Below are 16,667 nucleotides of genomic sequence, written 5' to 3' on the forward strand. Positions count from 1 at the left end.
TCGATGTATGGGAAGATCTGAGGCTTATATATGTTGTCAGGGTCGTGTGTGTGTGCATGTACCGAGCCCAGATTCTGTCTGCAGTATTCAATCATGAACTAAAACTCCTGAAAAGGTTCAGATACATGGCAGTAAAGTGCTGGCTTGTTTTGGCTTTTCCGCATTGGGGATGAAGTAAATTGAATGTAAGGAGCACGTTATGGTTCTTTTTGTGTCTATAGGAAGTGTTTAAAGAGAGTGTGGGGTGGGCAAAGACAGACAGGCACTGGAATTTGGAATCTGCTGCAGCATATTTTTATTAGTTGGGCAGCACCGTGGTCCTGTCCTAGCATGCTTTGTGTGTGTGTGTGTGTGTGTGTGTGTGTGTGTGTGTGTGTGTCAGTCTGAGTGAAAAAGCGGTAAATGATATGTGCTGCAAGCCTCCCAGGTTTTGCGTTAAGTCCTGTTGAGAAAAACGTTGCTGGAAGGTTTATATACACACGTGCGCGATAGCGTTATAAAATGCTGGTGCATGCGCGCAGTTACGTGACAGTACGAGCTCCTTTGACACAGATTGTGACACCACAGAGTCACTTTAATCAGTCAGACTATGATGATGCGCAACACGCGCAATAGTTCGGTTTCTGGACAGCCCCCCAAATCCTCAGGAGTCTCTGGGGAGGGAGGGTTCTCTCCATTAGAGGAGAGGAGGAGAGGGGAGGAGGAGAAAGTGAGCAAAGTTCTGTGTGGGTAAGGGAGGACAGACCATCCGGATAGATCTTTTTTTCCCGATGGTCTCCCGTTTTCATCCGTCCATCCAGAAGAAAAACAGTAACACCTGGAGGACGTTTACTGCTGAGTATCATAAACCATCAATGAAAGTGACCCTATGCCTGCGCGCTCTTAAGCTTAAGCTGTTGGTGTGCGCGTAAAGACGCACGGGCGCGAGATAGATCCTGGACTTCTTGCCCGCAGAGCCGACGTTCGTCTGACGGCAGGTGTCCCGCTGAGTGCAGGAGCCACGAGGGAATTACTGGTCACCGTATCGATAGCTTCAGATGCAACATGATGGATAGATGGAGCCCAGTGCGCCAGACATGGCTGCTGTCGCTGCTTGTCGCGGTGGTTTACACCTCAACGGCAGGTAGGCGTATAACGTTTCTCTTTTTGGACATACTTTATTATCTGGATTCAGTTTCTCGATAGGCGCTGTAAAAAAACAGTCTAAGTTGAATTTTTGTCCTTCTTCCTCATGTATCTGGGGTCACATAATTTGTCACCACCGGTGCTCCAGGCCCTGTAGAGTTATTGCAATTCAAGTTTAAATGTCAACCTAAACATCTTTTAACATACTTTTTATTCAATTCCATCAACAATTATTTGTGTGTTTAGTTGTTTTGTTATACCCACCACCCCACACACAAGATGCTTTCTCCAAATAATTCTCTAATTTCAGAAAAATAAGCTTTGCTTTCAGTTTTTTTTTTTTGTCATAGCAGGTTATGTTGCCCTAAAGCACATTGAACTGATTGGCCTCGTTCTGGGCTTCTTTAGCCCACTGCACATTTGCTAAGCAGTTGAGAGCCACAGGCCTATATGTCTAGACTTGTTCTGCCATACCTGCAGCATCAGTGTGCTCATACAACAGGATATTTAACCTGTACAGCTGGGTAATGGGGAACATATTGGGGCAAATGAAAATAAGCTGTTCTGAACTGCACTGGGTACGCTTGGTTACATACAGCAGGCCCTGGAGCAGTCAGTATAAGCAGTTGCAGCAGTGGCAGTGACGCTAAGATCATGGAGGCAGTCAAGGTAGGCATCTGTATAACGCTGACTAAGAGTGCTCCGAGCCATAATTCATGTTGAACACAGGTATGATATGCATATTTTTAGATCCAATGTGGCTCAAATTTGACCCTATAGAAAATGTGCTTCTAATACTCCCAGAATGAGCATGTGTTGGTCAGTATCAGAGGTTTTGTCAGTATGGGTAAACTCAAACTGCTGATTTTTTTTTTTTTTTTTTAGATTTTTGTGGCAGCTGTAGCTCAGTTGGTAAAGGCAGTGGTCCAAAGACCACAGGGTCAGTGGTTTGATCCCCGGCCCCAGCTATATGTCGAAGTGTCTCTGGGCAAGACACTGAACCCCTAACGCCCCACTCCCCTCCCCAGCTGTGCAGTGCCGGTCCAAGCCCGGTAGAAATTGGGGAGGGTTGCATCAGGAAGGGCATCCAGCATAAAAACTGTGCCAAATCAACATGTGGACAATGATCCACTGTGGTGACCCGGAACTTATGGGATAAGCCGAAAGGACCAAAAAATAAATAAAAAATTGATTCAATGCTCACTGATTGTTTAGAACAACCATAAAATAGCACCCATAAAAACCCAAACAAACAAAAAATCAGTGAATTAAAAACAATTCATGGCTGGACCACACACTCATCTTAACTTTATTAGATCTGATCTGCTACTCATTTATTGACTGTTTTATATTCAAACCACCAGCTTTGCTCAGGACAACTTCAGCATCTATATTAAAAGACTCAATGAGCAGGTGTTTTGGCAGAGAGTCCACCATGTTGCCTCCACCTGTTCTGTCTGAGAATAAACTGAGAAAGCTAAAAAGTATTTCTTTTATGTTCCAGTAAGGTTTAAGCAATTAACCGTGTGCCTTTGTTCTAAGGGAAAAGAAAAATATGTCCGCCAGCTATCAATTATAGTTTATATATGTTATAGAGAAATGTTATCAGTTTCTTACTATCTACTAATAACATAAACATTCTGGGTCAAACCAATGTCTGTTAAGTTCATTACTCTAGTGAATAATGTGACCTTTGGAGCTTTAGGGTCATCTGGGGTCAAACTAGGTCAGGGTGTGCACCCTGTAGTGTGTAAAACCCGGTGGTCAGAGAGCACATTTTTGTAAAGAGGAAATTATTTGTAGCCTTCGTTGTAAAGAGAAACACATGTACAAATAGTTAAATAACACACATACACATGCACTTTCATGCATCTACAAAGAGTGTTGTGTTCTTCCACTTTCCTCTTCCGCTCCAGGACAAACCCTTTCATAACACCTGCTATAAATCTGTCTTCAGTTACATGTCACTCTTGTTTTTTTGCTTACTGTCAAATGCAGTCACACACCTGGCTGTCAGCAGGTTGGGTGTAAATTATGATCGTAGACGTGAGTAATGTGGTCAAGTTAAGGTCAAGCCAATCGTGGTCTGCCCTTAGGTGTTTCTGTTAGTCATGTGAGTTTAATACCTATAAACTGACCTGAGCTATTTATGGCTTTTGAAGTATTCAGAGTATTCAGTGTTTCTTTAAAACTTTCCTGAGACGCTCTAAAAACATTGCTTCCCAAACAAAATAGAGAAAGAAGAAGGCCTGTCTCCAGTGGTGATAAACACAATCAATGTCTTAATGTAGGATACTGTGTGAAGTTTTGATAGTAGAATAATAAGTAATAAGTAATTAATGTTCTGTTTGGCGAGAACATCAGACATGGTTTAGGAATGTGGGCCTTGATCTGGCCAGGCTCCCAGCCAGGTAGACACATGGTATTAAGTAGAACCTGCTTCCTATTTCCAGTTAGTGGTTTTTATTTCACGCTCTGGCATCATCAGCAACAAGAACAACAGCTACGCATTTCATTTCAATCCTAGCGTAATATTTTAAAAACACTAAAGTAAAACCTTTGTCAGTTGCAGTAATAATTTGGATAAATTAAGAAAGTTGTAGTTAATTATTTTTTTTTAAAAAAGAGGAAAAAATTGGTTTAAACACAAATATTACAGTATTTTGAAGAAATTTATTAGTTTTATTCTTTTTGCCTTTGTAAAGAGGATGCAAGGTTCTGCACTCAACTGTACTGTTCTGGCCACATCCTAATCCACGATGTCACAGCAGGTGTTTTGCATTTCACCAGTGATGGGAAACACCTGCTTTGACACCATGGAGAGGGATAAGGCCAGAGAAACATGATATTTTCAACACATTAGTAAATGGGGATGGCAAAGTCCGCATCATCTGTTGAATGGACTGCATGAGCCTCAAAGTCATGCTAAGAAGGGATCTCTGTTGTATTAGCAGGAGGAATTATTATAGCAAGAAAACATTTTTAATATTCATATGGCCATTGGCTGTTGTTGTTTAGCAGAAGTGTGAATTTATTCTTTAAGCTCTTACTAACGATAAACCACTGTTGCACCTCATCTGATTCATGTAGGAAGTCGTGGAGCAGTTCAATATGAACATTAACATAATGTGGGAGGAAATTACGTTCTTCAAAGTCTGAAGAAAAAATTCAATGGCAATTTTCTGGAGGCTAAAACGGTGGTCTCAGTCTATATGAATGTGGTAAAAATAACATTCCCTTTGTATTTGTGAGTTAGAGATTACTGAAACGTTTGGTCGACTGAGGATAAGATCCACGAGCGATCAAGGGGTTGTAGCTTCCTGTATTCAGTACAGTACAGTACACATTTCTACAAGTTTCTGAAAATTCTGTTAAAAATTGTTATTGTTTTAACATTTAACTCATGGTCCAAACTTTGGTCCTTTTTTCAACTTGTAATGCAGTGGCAGCAAAACATTTTGTAGTAGAACAATAGCTATCAAGTTTTTCGCAGAGTATTGCATTTAGCTCAAACATCGAGTCATATGAATGAAAGTGTAATTGGTTCTGTTTCTTTGGCTTGATGTCCAGAAACAGTTTCACACTAGTGATGCTCAGTGGCATAATTTGCTGCAAAAGATCTAGTCGAGATCTAACATGTCACACAAAACACAAAAATGCCCAGAAACTATTTAAAATGCAAATCATAATTTGTGTAGTTTAAATTTTATGCATATTTTGCTGTCCAGCACAGGTCAGTATGCCATAAATCTTTGTTATGTGTGAAAAGAGCCTCACTCTTTGTTCTCTAAAATCAAAGCCCCTGTAAGATGCAACATCCTAAAATAATATAGCACAGTGCCACATTAAGCAACGTGTAGCTGTCTGAAAAGAGCTGGATCCCCGTGACTGACAAATATTGATGCAGTCTTTGATCTGTGTTTGAGATCAAGAGTATCTTGTTGAATTGAATCTATGTGAAATCCTCCGTTGTTTCGTTAGATCAAGTGCAGACAAGATTACGAATGAGTCGGTGAGCTGTGCCACAGATTCCTCGAAGGAGATAAGGAGCACATGTCTGTCTGCAGACTTCTTATTCCCAATCCCAATATTAAAAATTAATTTAAGTAAATGCACGTGTGTGTGTGTGTGTGTGTGTGTGTACTGTATGCTCAGGCTAGTGTGTCTCTGTGTGTGTATCAAACTGCAGGAGACTGCCCAGTGTGTTTCTTTGATTTAAACCAGGCGAACTGGCTGAGAAAAGTAAAACATTTGGACCTTCCATCCTATTCTTTCCTCTTTACTTTGGTTTTACTTCATTCTGCTTTTCCTTTTTCCTGTTTTTATCATTCCCCTGTCTTTATGGAGATGTTAGATGTTTGAGAGGGATGCTAGAGACAAGCAGCAGAAAGTTAATACGAGCACGGGAAAACTTAAAAGAGGTAAATGGCTGTAATGAAAGGCTCCCGGGGCAAATACTCTGTGGGAGATGTGAATCCCACTGTGGTGCCTGTTTTGTGTGTGCTTGGTGCAGCAGTGCAGGAGGCTCGACAAAACATAAGTTATTGTTTCTGCAAAAGGCGTGCTGGGTTTTTTTGTTTTGTTTTTTTTCTTCTTCTTCTTCCTTCACCATTACTAAGATGACGGAATAATCACAAGCACACGTACCAAAACACAGTCTTCAGTCACACACACAAAAACGCATACAGACACAGACACACATCTGGACTCCAGAAAATCCATAGTCTTTCCAAAATGGTGCCTGTGCATGTGTGTGTGTCTATGTTGTTTTGAGTCTGCTTCAGTGCTCCACTTATCTGTGTCCTGTATTCAGTGTGGAACCGAAACCAGAGATGGATCTGCCTCCAGTCACTATACATACAGTGCCATTTGCTTCACTTTTTTGTCAGCCATTTTTTTTTCTCTTCATAGAAGAACAGCGTGATGCACAGATTTAGAGAGTGTGCACTGGTATATGATCTGGAATCTGGGATTATGTAACTAAATCAGTATCAGGAGAGCAAACATCTAATACTGGAGTTAGGACCTAGAGTTTGGGAAAAAGACATTACAGATGAAAAGTCAACGTTCTTACTGACGCTGTTCCTCCATATAGCTTGTTTAAACAATCTATGGCTGCTTTTTATTGCTTTTACACAACCAACGAAATGTGAACTGGCAGAATGTACAGTATTCACTGAGAGGCTTATGGTGGATGTGTTGGAAGGCTTTGTCTTCTATCTTGGCCCACTACCTCTCTTTTATCTCCTAGTTAGACTTGTTGGTAATTTCCCCCAAAGAACATCTTTGTAGCTTTCTCTACAGACACATAAACAGATCTAATTCAGAAATTAAGTCCCCATTATTGTTTTTTTCCTGATTTTGTACTTAAAGTAAGTTTCCTAGCAAACAATGCTACTTCTCATCTCATCAATGATACTTTGTAACTTGTTACATATTGTCCTTGTAACATACGTAGGATTTCCTAACCTGAGATAAAACAGAAGGTAATAAGGATAGTGCAGGACTCCTACACCACCCAGCAGAGCCATGGGTAAGATAGATTTTATTTGAGTAATGCTGCTACATCCATGCCAAGATCAAAAGTTAGAAATGGTACAGCTCCAATTAATGAACCACAGTTATCTGCATGGCACACAATATCTGGTGTCTAGGTGTTCTTGTGTTCTTGTGGAATAGAACTATAGAACTATAGTTGTTCTGCTTTAATAAGTTGAGGCTTACATCTGACATACTCTGCAAGTGTGTGCATGTTGATCATGGTGCCCCTCACACCACAATTCAGAGCCTCAGGATACCAACAACTGATGGAGACCAGAGCACTGCTATTTGTACGTGCAGCGCAGAATACTGTATGAACTGTACTTCCGTGTGTGTTTTTATGTGTGTGTGCATGTGTGTGTGCAATTGGACACATCATGTGGATCACATCATGTTATGCTTGTTCATACTTATGCATCAACAGTTTAGGGGAACATTACCTGATGTGTTTAGGTTCACATAGACTAAGCAAAGAGTTTCCATGTCTCATCTTGTCCTGTGCTGCATTCAAATGTCAGTACTGCTGTTCATTTCTTGGTATGTGTGGCTGAAACCCCTCTTGTACACGCTGCAGAAGACTGTCAGAAGCAGTATCCCACTGTTTGCCATGTTTAAACATACGTGAACACCACAGGTACTCTGGAAAAGAAAAGCGTTTGTAGCTAGTCATGTTAACATTTTACCTCAAAATTTAAGACCTTATACAAAGTATTGTAATGTAGCCCCACAGAGTCCCTACAGGGGTCATAGCTTAGAAAAGTGTATTGGATGTTCAAGATACATTTACTGGGGCGGCAGTGTCTCAGTTGGTAGAGTGGCCCCCTACCAACCATAGGGTCGGAGGTTTGCACCCCCGCCCCTTCCCGATCCACGCATTATCAGAATCTCTTATCATTGTAAGGGCCACCTGGGGTGTACATGAGCAAATCACATTCTATCTCAGGCTTGTCATATTAAGACAGACAGCAATTTACACTCATATTCACACCTATGGGCAATTTGGAGTGATGACTTAACCATAATTGCGGATTATGGCGGATAATATTAATTTAGCAAAGATGTTGGAAGCAGAGTAAAGCAGATGTACTGCATTTTGCTAATTATTGATAATTATCTTGAGTCTCGGCAAGAAAGCACATGCAATTTGCCATATGTATAAAAAAATTAAAGAGGAATTGTGAAATGTTTTGTTCATGCAACTGTGGTAGGTATAGTAGTCGTCCACCAATTTCAAAGTTGTTGGTTCGATCCCGGCTCCTATGGTCACATGTCGAAGTGCCCGTGAGCAACACTGAACCCCAACTTACTTGCTCCCCGTGAGGACCAGCTGCATAGCAGCTCCCCCGTGTGTGATTGTGAGTGTGAATGGGTGAATGAGAAGCAGTGTAAAGTGGTTTGAGTGCCAATAGGTAGAATAAGTGCTATATAAGTGCAGAACATTTACCATATAACTTGCATATTATCAGTCCAGCACACAGGATATTATAGTATCTTATTGTCTCACACAATTTATGAGTCTATGCTTTCATCAAGCTGGTTTAACAAATTCCCTATTTTTGTTTTGAATGTGTTGCAGTGACAAGGACATTAATCCTGTAGTTCATTAATTTGAGTAAGAGTTTATCAGCTAGCCGCTCCATACATAGCCGCTCCATACTTCCGTCATGGAAAATCCAAATCCCCCCTCATCTTTTCTCTGCACAACTCTAATCTTGTTGTTGGCCGTCAGATTTAATTTTTAGTTGCTGCTGTTGTGCTTATTTAATTTATGTCATTTTTTTGTTAACGCTTGATTATTATAATGATAATTGATAATTGCTTGATAATTATAGCCTGCTACTTACAGGGTAAATACAGGGAACTCACTGTGTACTTATTAGCAACAACGGTTTACCTCCACAGTGCCTATGTATACATATTTGTTGTTTTTTGATAACAATGAGCAAACTTTGCTAAATGACTAAATTTAAGTTTTGGAAATAACAAGGTAACAAGATGAGAATAAGAAAAAAAATACATTGGAAGTATTTTGTAGTAAAGGGGTACTTTAAATAAGTACATGATAGGTGAGAATACTTGCAGTGTAACTACTGCGTAAGAAGAGGGTGAGAGACTCCTCTTTAAATTTCCAGCCCTCGTTTGTTGCTCCTACTGTATAACAAGTAACAGAGGGAAAATATATAGCAGTCATGCTTTTATTTTTATTGCCTTTAATTTTATTGCATAAATTACAAATTTAAATCATTTGAACTTTAGTATTCTAAAAAAACGTATTAATAAATAATTAAATATTACATGATAGCTGCAAGCTAGCGCGACTTCCTCTTTTTTTTTTTATTTCAAAACAACAAAAACAAAATACTCACACTGTGTAGAAAACTGCACCAATACTCACGGGATAAGCCGAAAGGACCAAAAAAAAAAAAAAAAAAAGTTATCTTGTGAGTAAGATGCAGACTACCTTAGCAAATTCAGTAATGTGTGAAAAAAAAAATATATATATAAAAAAAATAAATAAAAAATATAAACATTAATATTCAGCCCCAGTGACTCCTTGAAACTGTTCTGAATAGATAAAGATTAAAAATGATTGTTCAGTAAAATTAATTAGAAAATTTGTTACACAAATACTATATTGGAAAAATATCTACATTAATATTGCGATAAATGAAAGATCTTGCTCAGTCCTACAGTCCATTTGTTCAATGTAGAAAAGGCATTACGTGGTCTTTGATGAGCTCCTAAAAATGCTCTTGGAATTATTAAATATGATTACAAAACGTGCGCGGATACTCTAAAAAAAAGACTGCACTGCTTGCATTTTTGCAGCATGAGTAGACCTTCACATCACTGGAAGTTTAAATAGCACATTGTTAGCTTTGTCAGCAAATAATAATAAGATGCCAAGAACCCAGAGGACAGAATTACAAGCTGACAGACTTCCAGCAGGCAGGTTTGCAGACATAAAAACATGCAGACAGATGGACAAACCGAAGATAAGGCAATAAATACATCTGGCGCTCAGATTTGGAGAGCATGCCAACCTCTTTTATGCATGCATGTGTATGTGTGTACTTGTGTGTGTTCTGAAGGTGCGAGGCAGATGGAGGAATTATCTAAGCCTCAGAAATACGTGTGAAAAGGAGCTACACCAGTAGAGGCATGCCCATCTCTCCTCTAGTATCTACTTTTTCTTCTATTTTGCCACTCCCCCCCCCCCCCCCCCCTTCTCCTTTTTTCTTCTTTTCAATATGTTGCACATTTGTCTCGTTTTTTCGTTTTTCCCCTCTCAGTCTCAGTAGAAAGTGTGTATTGCATATGTCAAGCATTTGAGCCTGAAGTACAACTGTGGTTGCATATTTGAGCATTACAAATCTCTCTTTTGCTTTTTGTATTTCTCTGTGTGTAGCTCAGAAATAATGTATCCTTTTATTGCCCTCTGGTATTTAATATTCTTGTATCAGGCAAAATGTTGGATGTGTCAGTGCCAAGAAGTGTAATCATGTGATTACATCAAGCTTCTGCAACAAGTATGTGTGTTTGACAAACACACATACTTGTGTGTGAATGAGAGAGAGTATGTTCTGACTGATTGAGAAAGCATTTCATTAATTTGTTTACGAGGTAGCCTAATTATAGAGTCAACATCAACCACATGTCTGAGAGGTAACATCACAGAAAAACAAAGAGTTGTGTATTTATGGGAGGTTGTCAGTTTGTGTAATTATCAGTGTTAAGTCCATAGATAGAGTTCTCGCCTTGTCTGTCCACACTCATGTTGTTATTGATACATTTTTTTAGTCCCAAGTTATTCCCCCCCAGGTGTTGCTCTGACAAGACACGCAGGAGGTCACATTAACCATGACCTTCAGCCTTTGGCCAGGAAAATCCCATTAGGTAATTGTTGAGTTCAAGTGAACGCTTGTGCCCAATTTGAAGGAAATTCTTCAAGGCATTCCTGAAATATCAAATTCATGAGAATTGGACAGACGGACAAATAGATGAACAACTTCTAAACATAACTTCTGCCCTCTGCTGTCACTGGTGTGGCGGCATAAACATTTCTCTTACAACATTTCTCTCAAGTTGTCTGTTATTTATGATCTTATGTATTAGCTACTGCAGGTCTGATTCAGATTTAGACTTATTAACTCCAGACCATTTTATGGAAACAATCAAGCAATGCGAAATATGCTATGCAATAATAACAGAATAATGACATCTGACAGGAATTAAGTAAACTTTCTTCACGCAAGCACCTTATGCCTACGTTCAAACTAGATGTGATATGTAAAAAGTTGCAGTACCTCTGATCCTAGCCTGGTCTTTCTACTGTATCTTATTTATACTTTGGTTCCCCCGATACATCTTTCCAGTATCGAAACCCTAGATTACACGAGGTGAAATGTATTGTGATGAACAAAAACCTCTACTAATGTTTATTTGAATATCTACTTTCTAATTATGCAGGATATGTGAATACATTGATCAGCAGCCTCAAATGAAATCGTCATCAAATTCATCCTCACCCGTTCTCGCAGTCATACTCTTTCTCGTCTATTGGCAGCCAACCCTATTGATGTCCTGAAGGTCCTGGAGCTGTCGGAAGACATGGAGGGTGTTTCATTAGAGGCAGGTCTGTGTACCAGCAGGGAGGGCAAAGAGGCTACAGACCTCTCCTTTAAAATCAACAAGAAGATTCAACTGAGTGCACCCACCAAGCAGCTTTTCCCCGGTAAGTCTTGATAAAGACTTTGTGTGGACTGATTTGATTTAAAAGTGATTATAAATGTCCTTATGTCCGTCTGTGTGCATTCCCTCTAGAATCACCTTTCCCCGTGAATTTCTCAGTGATGACAACAGTTAAAGCTGTGAAAGGTTCCCAAGCCTTTCTCCTCTCCCTATATGACTCACAGGTACGGTGTGCAACATACACTAAAACCTTAGGATGCTTAGCCTAAGTATTGTGCTGAATTATTATTTTAACTTTGTATATAAAAAAGGGAACATCTTCCTTTTTAAAGAACAATTTTTAGTGTCATTGAGCACCGATACATATTGCACATACGTGTTATAATTAGATATTTCCGCCAAATTATCCACCATGCTTGCCCAGTACACTGACCTGACCAAACATTGAATCCCCACAACCATGTTCTCTGCAATAAGCACCCCCACTGGGATCAGCATCATCACGTGTCCTGATGATAAGAATTTTTCCAAATCTGCTTCCCAAAATAAACTTTTAATGATCATTTTGCCGAAGCGTCATTCAATTACTATGTTAATGTGCTGTTCTCTTTACAATAACCATCATACTCTTGGCTAATCTAAGTGAAATAAATATAGAGATCATGGGTAACCAAGCTGGAAATGGTTTTAAATTATCATTGTGTTCCATCATATCTATTTTTGTCCTTGTTTTTTACCTCTTTTCTTCAGGGTACACAGCAGCTGGGTGTAGAGGTCGGCCGTTCTCCTGTTTTCCTATATGAGGACCAGGAGGGTCAGCCACCTCCTGAACTCTACCCCACCTTTAGAAAGATCAATCTGGCTGATGGCAAGTGGGTAACTACACTCACACAGGCACCCATACACAAACTTTTGGGTTTCACATGCATAGATTTGTTATTTTATTAAACAGGGACAGAGTGCATTAATAAATATTGCTGTAAAAGTGCTAGGGTTATTTAAAAGGCTGTTTTTCTTGACAGATATGTTGCAGTTGCCCTAATGATACAATATAACGAAAGTTAAATTAAAATTATATTTATTTATAAGCATTCAAAGCAGAGAGAGTGGGAGAGAAAATAATATTAATATGAATAAAAAATTAGCATCATACTACATGCTCTACTAAAGGTGCCACCTCAGTCATGCAACATTCAAATCAACATAAACTATACTTTATAAGTCCTGCTGTATGGTTCTAAACACAACACACCATTTCAAAAATTCACAACCGTTAACAAAAAAAAAAAGTGACTTTCTTTTTCTCGGCTTTCTGACAGGTGGCATAGAGTAGCCTATAGTGTGGAGGGCCAGTCCGTGACTTTCTATCTGGACTGTGTCAGGGTGGTCACCCTGGACCTGCTCAGAGGTCATGACCCCCACATCAGCACTGACGGAGTTACTGTGTTTGGAACTCGCCTGCTGGATGAAGATGTGTTTGAGGTAAGGACACCACTGTGTGAATGATAATGTTATGTAGTTGAGTCGAGTGGGTTAAAGGCAAAAGGTGCAGTAGGTGGATCATAACATCCAAACCATTTACTTCATTACAGTAAACTCATTTGGCTTTGGTAAAAATAACAATAAAACTTGGCAAAAATACAAAGAATGAGAACGCACAAATTCCTTGTGTATGCTAAGGAAATGTCTCTGCTTGTTGCTTCTTGTTTGATTTTCCCATCAAATAATGAAAATGGAACATGAAGCCTTGTCTCCATTCACTGCCCTCCAGTGGCTGTTGGTATATACTGCACTTTTCCTTGATGCTCTGAAGGTGGACAACCTGAAGTGTGCATCCAAGCTGTGGGATATTTTCCTGTGTTTCCAAAAAGAAACTTTAACTCCTTTTTTGGCAAATACATACCTAATATATTTATACATCCATTATTTGTGGCTGCTTATCCTGTTTAGGGTTGCGTGGGGGTTGGAGTCTATCCCAGCCGTCATTGAGCAAAAGGTGGGGTAGACCCTGGACAGGTCACCAGTCTATCCTAGGACCACAACACAGACGGACAACCATTGACATTCACAATTAAGAGCAATTTAGAGTCACCAATTAATGTTTTGACTGCGGGTGAAAACTGGATTACCTGCCAAAAACCCACACAACCACGGGGTGAACATGCAAACTTCATACAGAAAGGCCACAGCTAGCACTTTGTAGCTGTGAGACAGTAGTGCTACCTACTCCGCTGCCCCTAATCTATATAAACCTACAAATATCTGACAAGTATTCACAATTAACACTGAGTAAAATGGTTTTCAAATGTGTAGCTGTATATAAAGCTTTGTAGACTTTTGTGGTTTCTGTTTTTGTTGTGGCCTCACTCGCCACAACCATTCGTCACCTGAAGGCCACATTTGGCGTTGACTCTCTACCATGTGTGTGGACGTGTGCATAAAATAGAGCGAGGAAGGCTTTGTGTCGGTGGATTTAATGTGCTGGCACTGTGAGAGCATAGATCTGGAGACAATTAATTGCAGAGCTATGACCAAAAGAGCCTGTTAAGTCACTTTGATCTGACTAAGTGAACACATACAGTCAAAGATAAAGAAATGGGAGACACATATAACATGGCCTTCATGTAATTGATGACATATTGAGCAGTAAGGAGCAGTTATAACATCCATAATGATATGTGACTCTTCATGTGGAATCCTGTTGCTCATATGGTTTCACCATGTAAGTGAGTAATTTGCTCGGTTTTCTTTGTGTGTGTTGTTATGACACAGGGAGACATCCAGCAGCTGCTCATTGTAGATGACCCTAGAGCAGCCGAGAGGTACTGTGAGGACTACATCCCGGACTGTGATTCACCGTTGCCCTACGACAGCATATTAACAGAGGCTGAGGAGGCACGTTTCCCTTCTAACATCCAATCAGAGAAGGCAGAGAGAGAGCTGAACCACATGTGTACTTGGAGACAGTCAAAAATCATGTCAGCCATGTGGGGTATTGGTCTAAACAGACCATTTCACACACTTTTCCAGACCAGGCCAGTCACATATTCACACTACGAAAACTTTTACTCAACGTAACAAAAGTAAGTTACAAAAGTAACTGTGGGCTGTGGAGGAATTTTCTGTGTGGAATTTTCACCAAGTATTAGGTTGCAATAACACTTATACACAGTGTTTAAGGTGCATCACTCAGATAGCTCCAGCTGTTTATGTTAAATTATAGTTTTTAGTAAAATTCACTAAATAATTTGGGATCTAGTGTAGTTTGGCACGTTCTGTGTGCCAGTACTCTATAAATCCTCTTCCACTGTTTGATTTATAATCTGGCTTAGAACTCAAACCACACCAGTGTTCCTGGTTTATTACATGCACTTTTTTTTTATTGTTTTAGCACCAGCAGTTCAAAAAGCATGAACAAGCCAAAGAAAAACATGGAATATGGGCAGAGATGAAGCTGTCATGCTGTAATGTGATGGCCCAAAGAAGCTAAAATAAAGGCTGCAGGCCAGCTGTAGCTGTAAGGACGGTGCCATGCTTTCCAGAAATTTTTCAAGAAATTCTTTTTGTAACAGATCACTCGGCAAAGTAGCCTGGTAAAGGAAGTGTTTCTGATATCTTAGTATGACATTTCGGACATTTTTGTTCATGCATCAGCTACATTGTCCATTTTTGTGTTCTCCGTATGAAGAAATAACGGCCACACGTGCGTCATCACTTGTTTCTGCAGCATTTTGATTTGTCTTCTATTTTGATCCCTTTGGTTTTCAGGTGGATGAAGCACCCAAGAAACGTGTGGTCCAAGAGTTTGAGGAGTTTGACTACAGCGACTTCTCTGACGACATCTCCCTCTCCACCGTGACCACAGGTCCTGATCTCACAGAGTACGAGGTGAGACAACAGAGAGAGCCATAGCATGTGCTTAGCTTTGTGTCTGTGTTTCTGTTAACGTCAGTATTTGTCTCTGTGTTTCTTTGTTGGCCAGAATTTAGAGTTTGGTGACTATGACAACACTACAGATTACTACCACGTGAACGAGTATGAATATGAAGAAGAATATGATGAACGCTATGGGCCAGCAGAGAGAGAAAAAGAGTTACATCTTAATGCTCAGGTACCATTCAATGTGTCACACTCTTAAGAAAAAGAAAATCATGTGTGTGTAAAGAACTGAGAACTACCCTTCTGTGCCTCTCAGTCTCTGTCTCTGTACGATCTCCTCTCATTAGGATATACCAGAGAAAGGACAGAAAGGAGAACCGGCCTATTTGGGAGTGGTGAGAAAGACACACACACACACACACACACACACACACACACACACACACAGACACACAGCACAGGTAGGTCTGGTGTTGGAAACTTTCCTGTATTTCTGATCTTTAATAGCTTTTTCCTTAGCTTAAAATTGTTTTAGGTAAGGACCCGTAAATTAATTAGCCGGACAGTTATATCATCAGATTTTTGTTTGTCACAGTTGTATCAACAGTGGGAGGATTTTCAGCCAATAAGAAAATACTATTTTTCAAATAAATTAAATGTATGTTAAAACATGAAAGAAGCAACATATTTGTTCACTAGAAGTCTCTGATGAATATAGTTGATGCAAATATTAAACTGTTATAATAATTATGATATGGATTTGTATAACCTAGCTTATTACCTAGCCGTGCAAAACTAAAATATTTCATAATTGATGCAAAAATAATATTTAGATTAGATTAGATTAGAAGTTACAAATTTATGGATTATAATCCATAAATACTTTCTCAACTGCAGAACAAATCAAAAAATGTCCATTGTCATATGCATCAAAATACCACCAGTGCCTTTTATATGATTAAATAAATGTGCTACATGACATTATTAATTGATAGCATAATATAATAGGTCACTTTCATACTTACCACAACTACTATTAATTTTATTTATCAGGAGGTAAATTTAGCCAATCTCCCAATTCTGTAGTAACCAAATTAAAGGGATTGTATTATTTTCTTTTTATCTTGTCACATTGTCACAAACTGCACAGTGTAAAAATATAACATTGGATATGTCAATATCTTGTTTTTTTAAATAGCCAATATAAAAATGACAGTATTTGTGAGTGGCAGCTATTTGATGAGTAGGAACTCTAGAATTGATTTATCACAAGCTAAATATATAAATAAACAACCCTAAACCTAAGACCTTAAACTTGATTTTTGTGAAATTTGTCCAGGGAACACAGATCACAGGACCACATGGGCCTCCAGGACCTGAGGTCAGTTTTTGTTTGATGATAAATGTTAAACTCACTTTAAAATATGTTT

The 16,667-nt window shown here is 39.3% G+C and overlaps 1 protein-coding gene across 1 annotated transcript in view; it reads left to right on the forward strand.

The window, feature by feature from the left end:
• The first annotated feature begins 587 nt into the window (after positions 1–587).
• Positions 588–16,667, forward strand: part of LOC137124320 (collagen alpha-1(XI) chain-like) — a 33,188-nt gene continuing 17,108 nt past the window's right edge. Inside the window, exons 1-10 of the mRNA XM_067499178.1 lie at positions 588–1,123; positions 11,234–11,401; positions 11,491–11,582; positions 12,109–12,230; positions 12,678–12,840; positions 14,131–14,253; positions 15,127–15,246; positions 15,341–15,469; positions 15,585–15,632; positions 16,577–16,618. Of these exons, the coding sequence (XP_067355279.1) occupies positions 1,045–1,123; positions 11,234–11,401; positions 11,491–11,582; positions 12,109–12,230; positions 12,678–12,840; positions 14,131–14,253; positions 15,127–15,246; positions 15,341–15,469; positions 15,585–15,632; positions 16,577–16,618 (1,086 nt within the window). The 5' untranslated portion in view covers positions 588–1,044. The remainder of the gene's footprint in view (positions 1,124–11,233; positions 11,402–11,490; positions 11,583–12,108; positions 12,231–12,677; positions 12,841–14,130; positions 14,254–15,126; positions 15,247–15,340; positions 15,470–15,584; positions 15,633–16,576; positions 16,619–16,667) is intronic.

The sequence above is a fragment of the Channa argus genome, chromosome 3 (assembly GCF_033026475.1).
Source record: "Channa argus isolate prfri chromosome 3, Channa argus male v1.0, whole genome shotgun sequence".
NCBI lineage: Eukaryota > Metazoa > Chordata > Actinopteri > Anabantiformes > Channidae > Channa > Channa argus.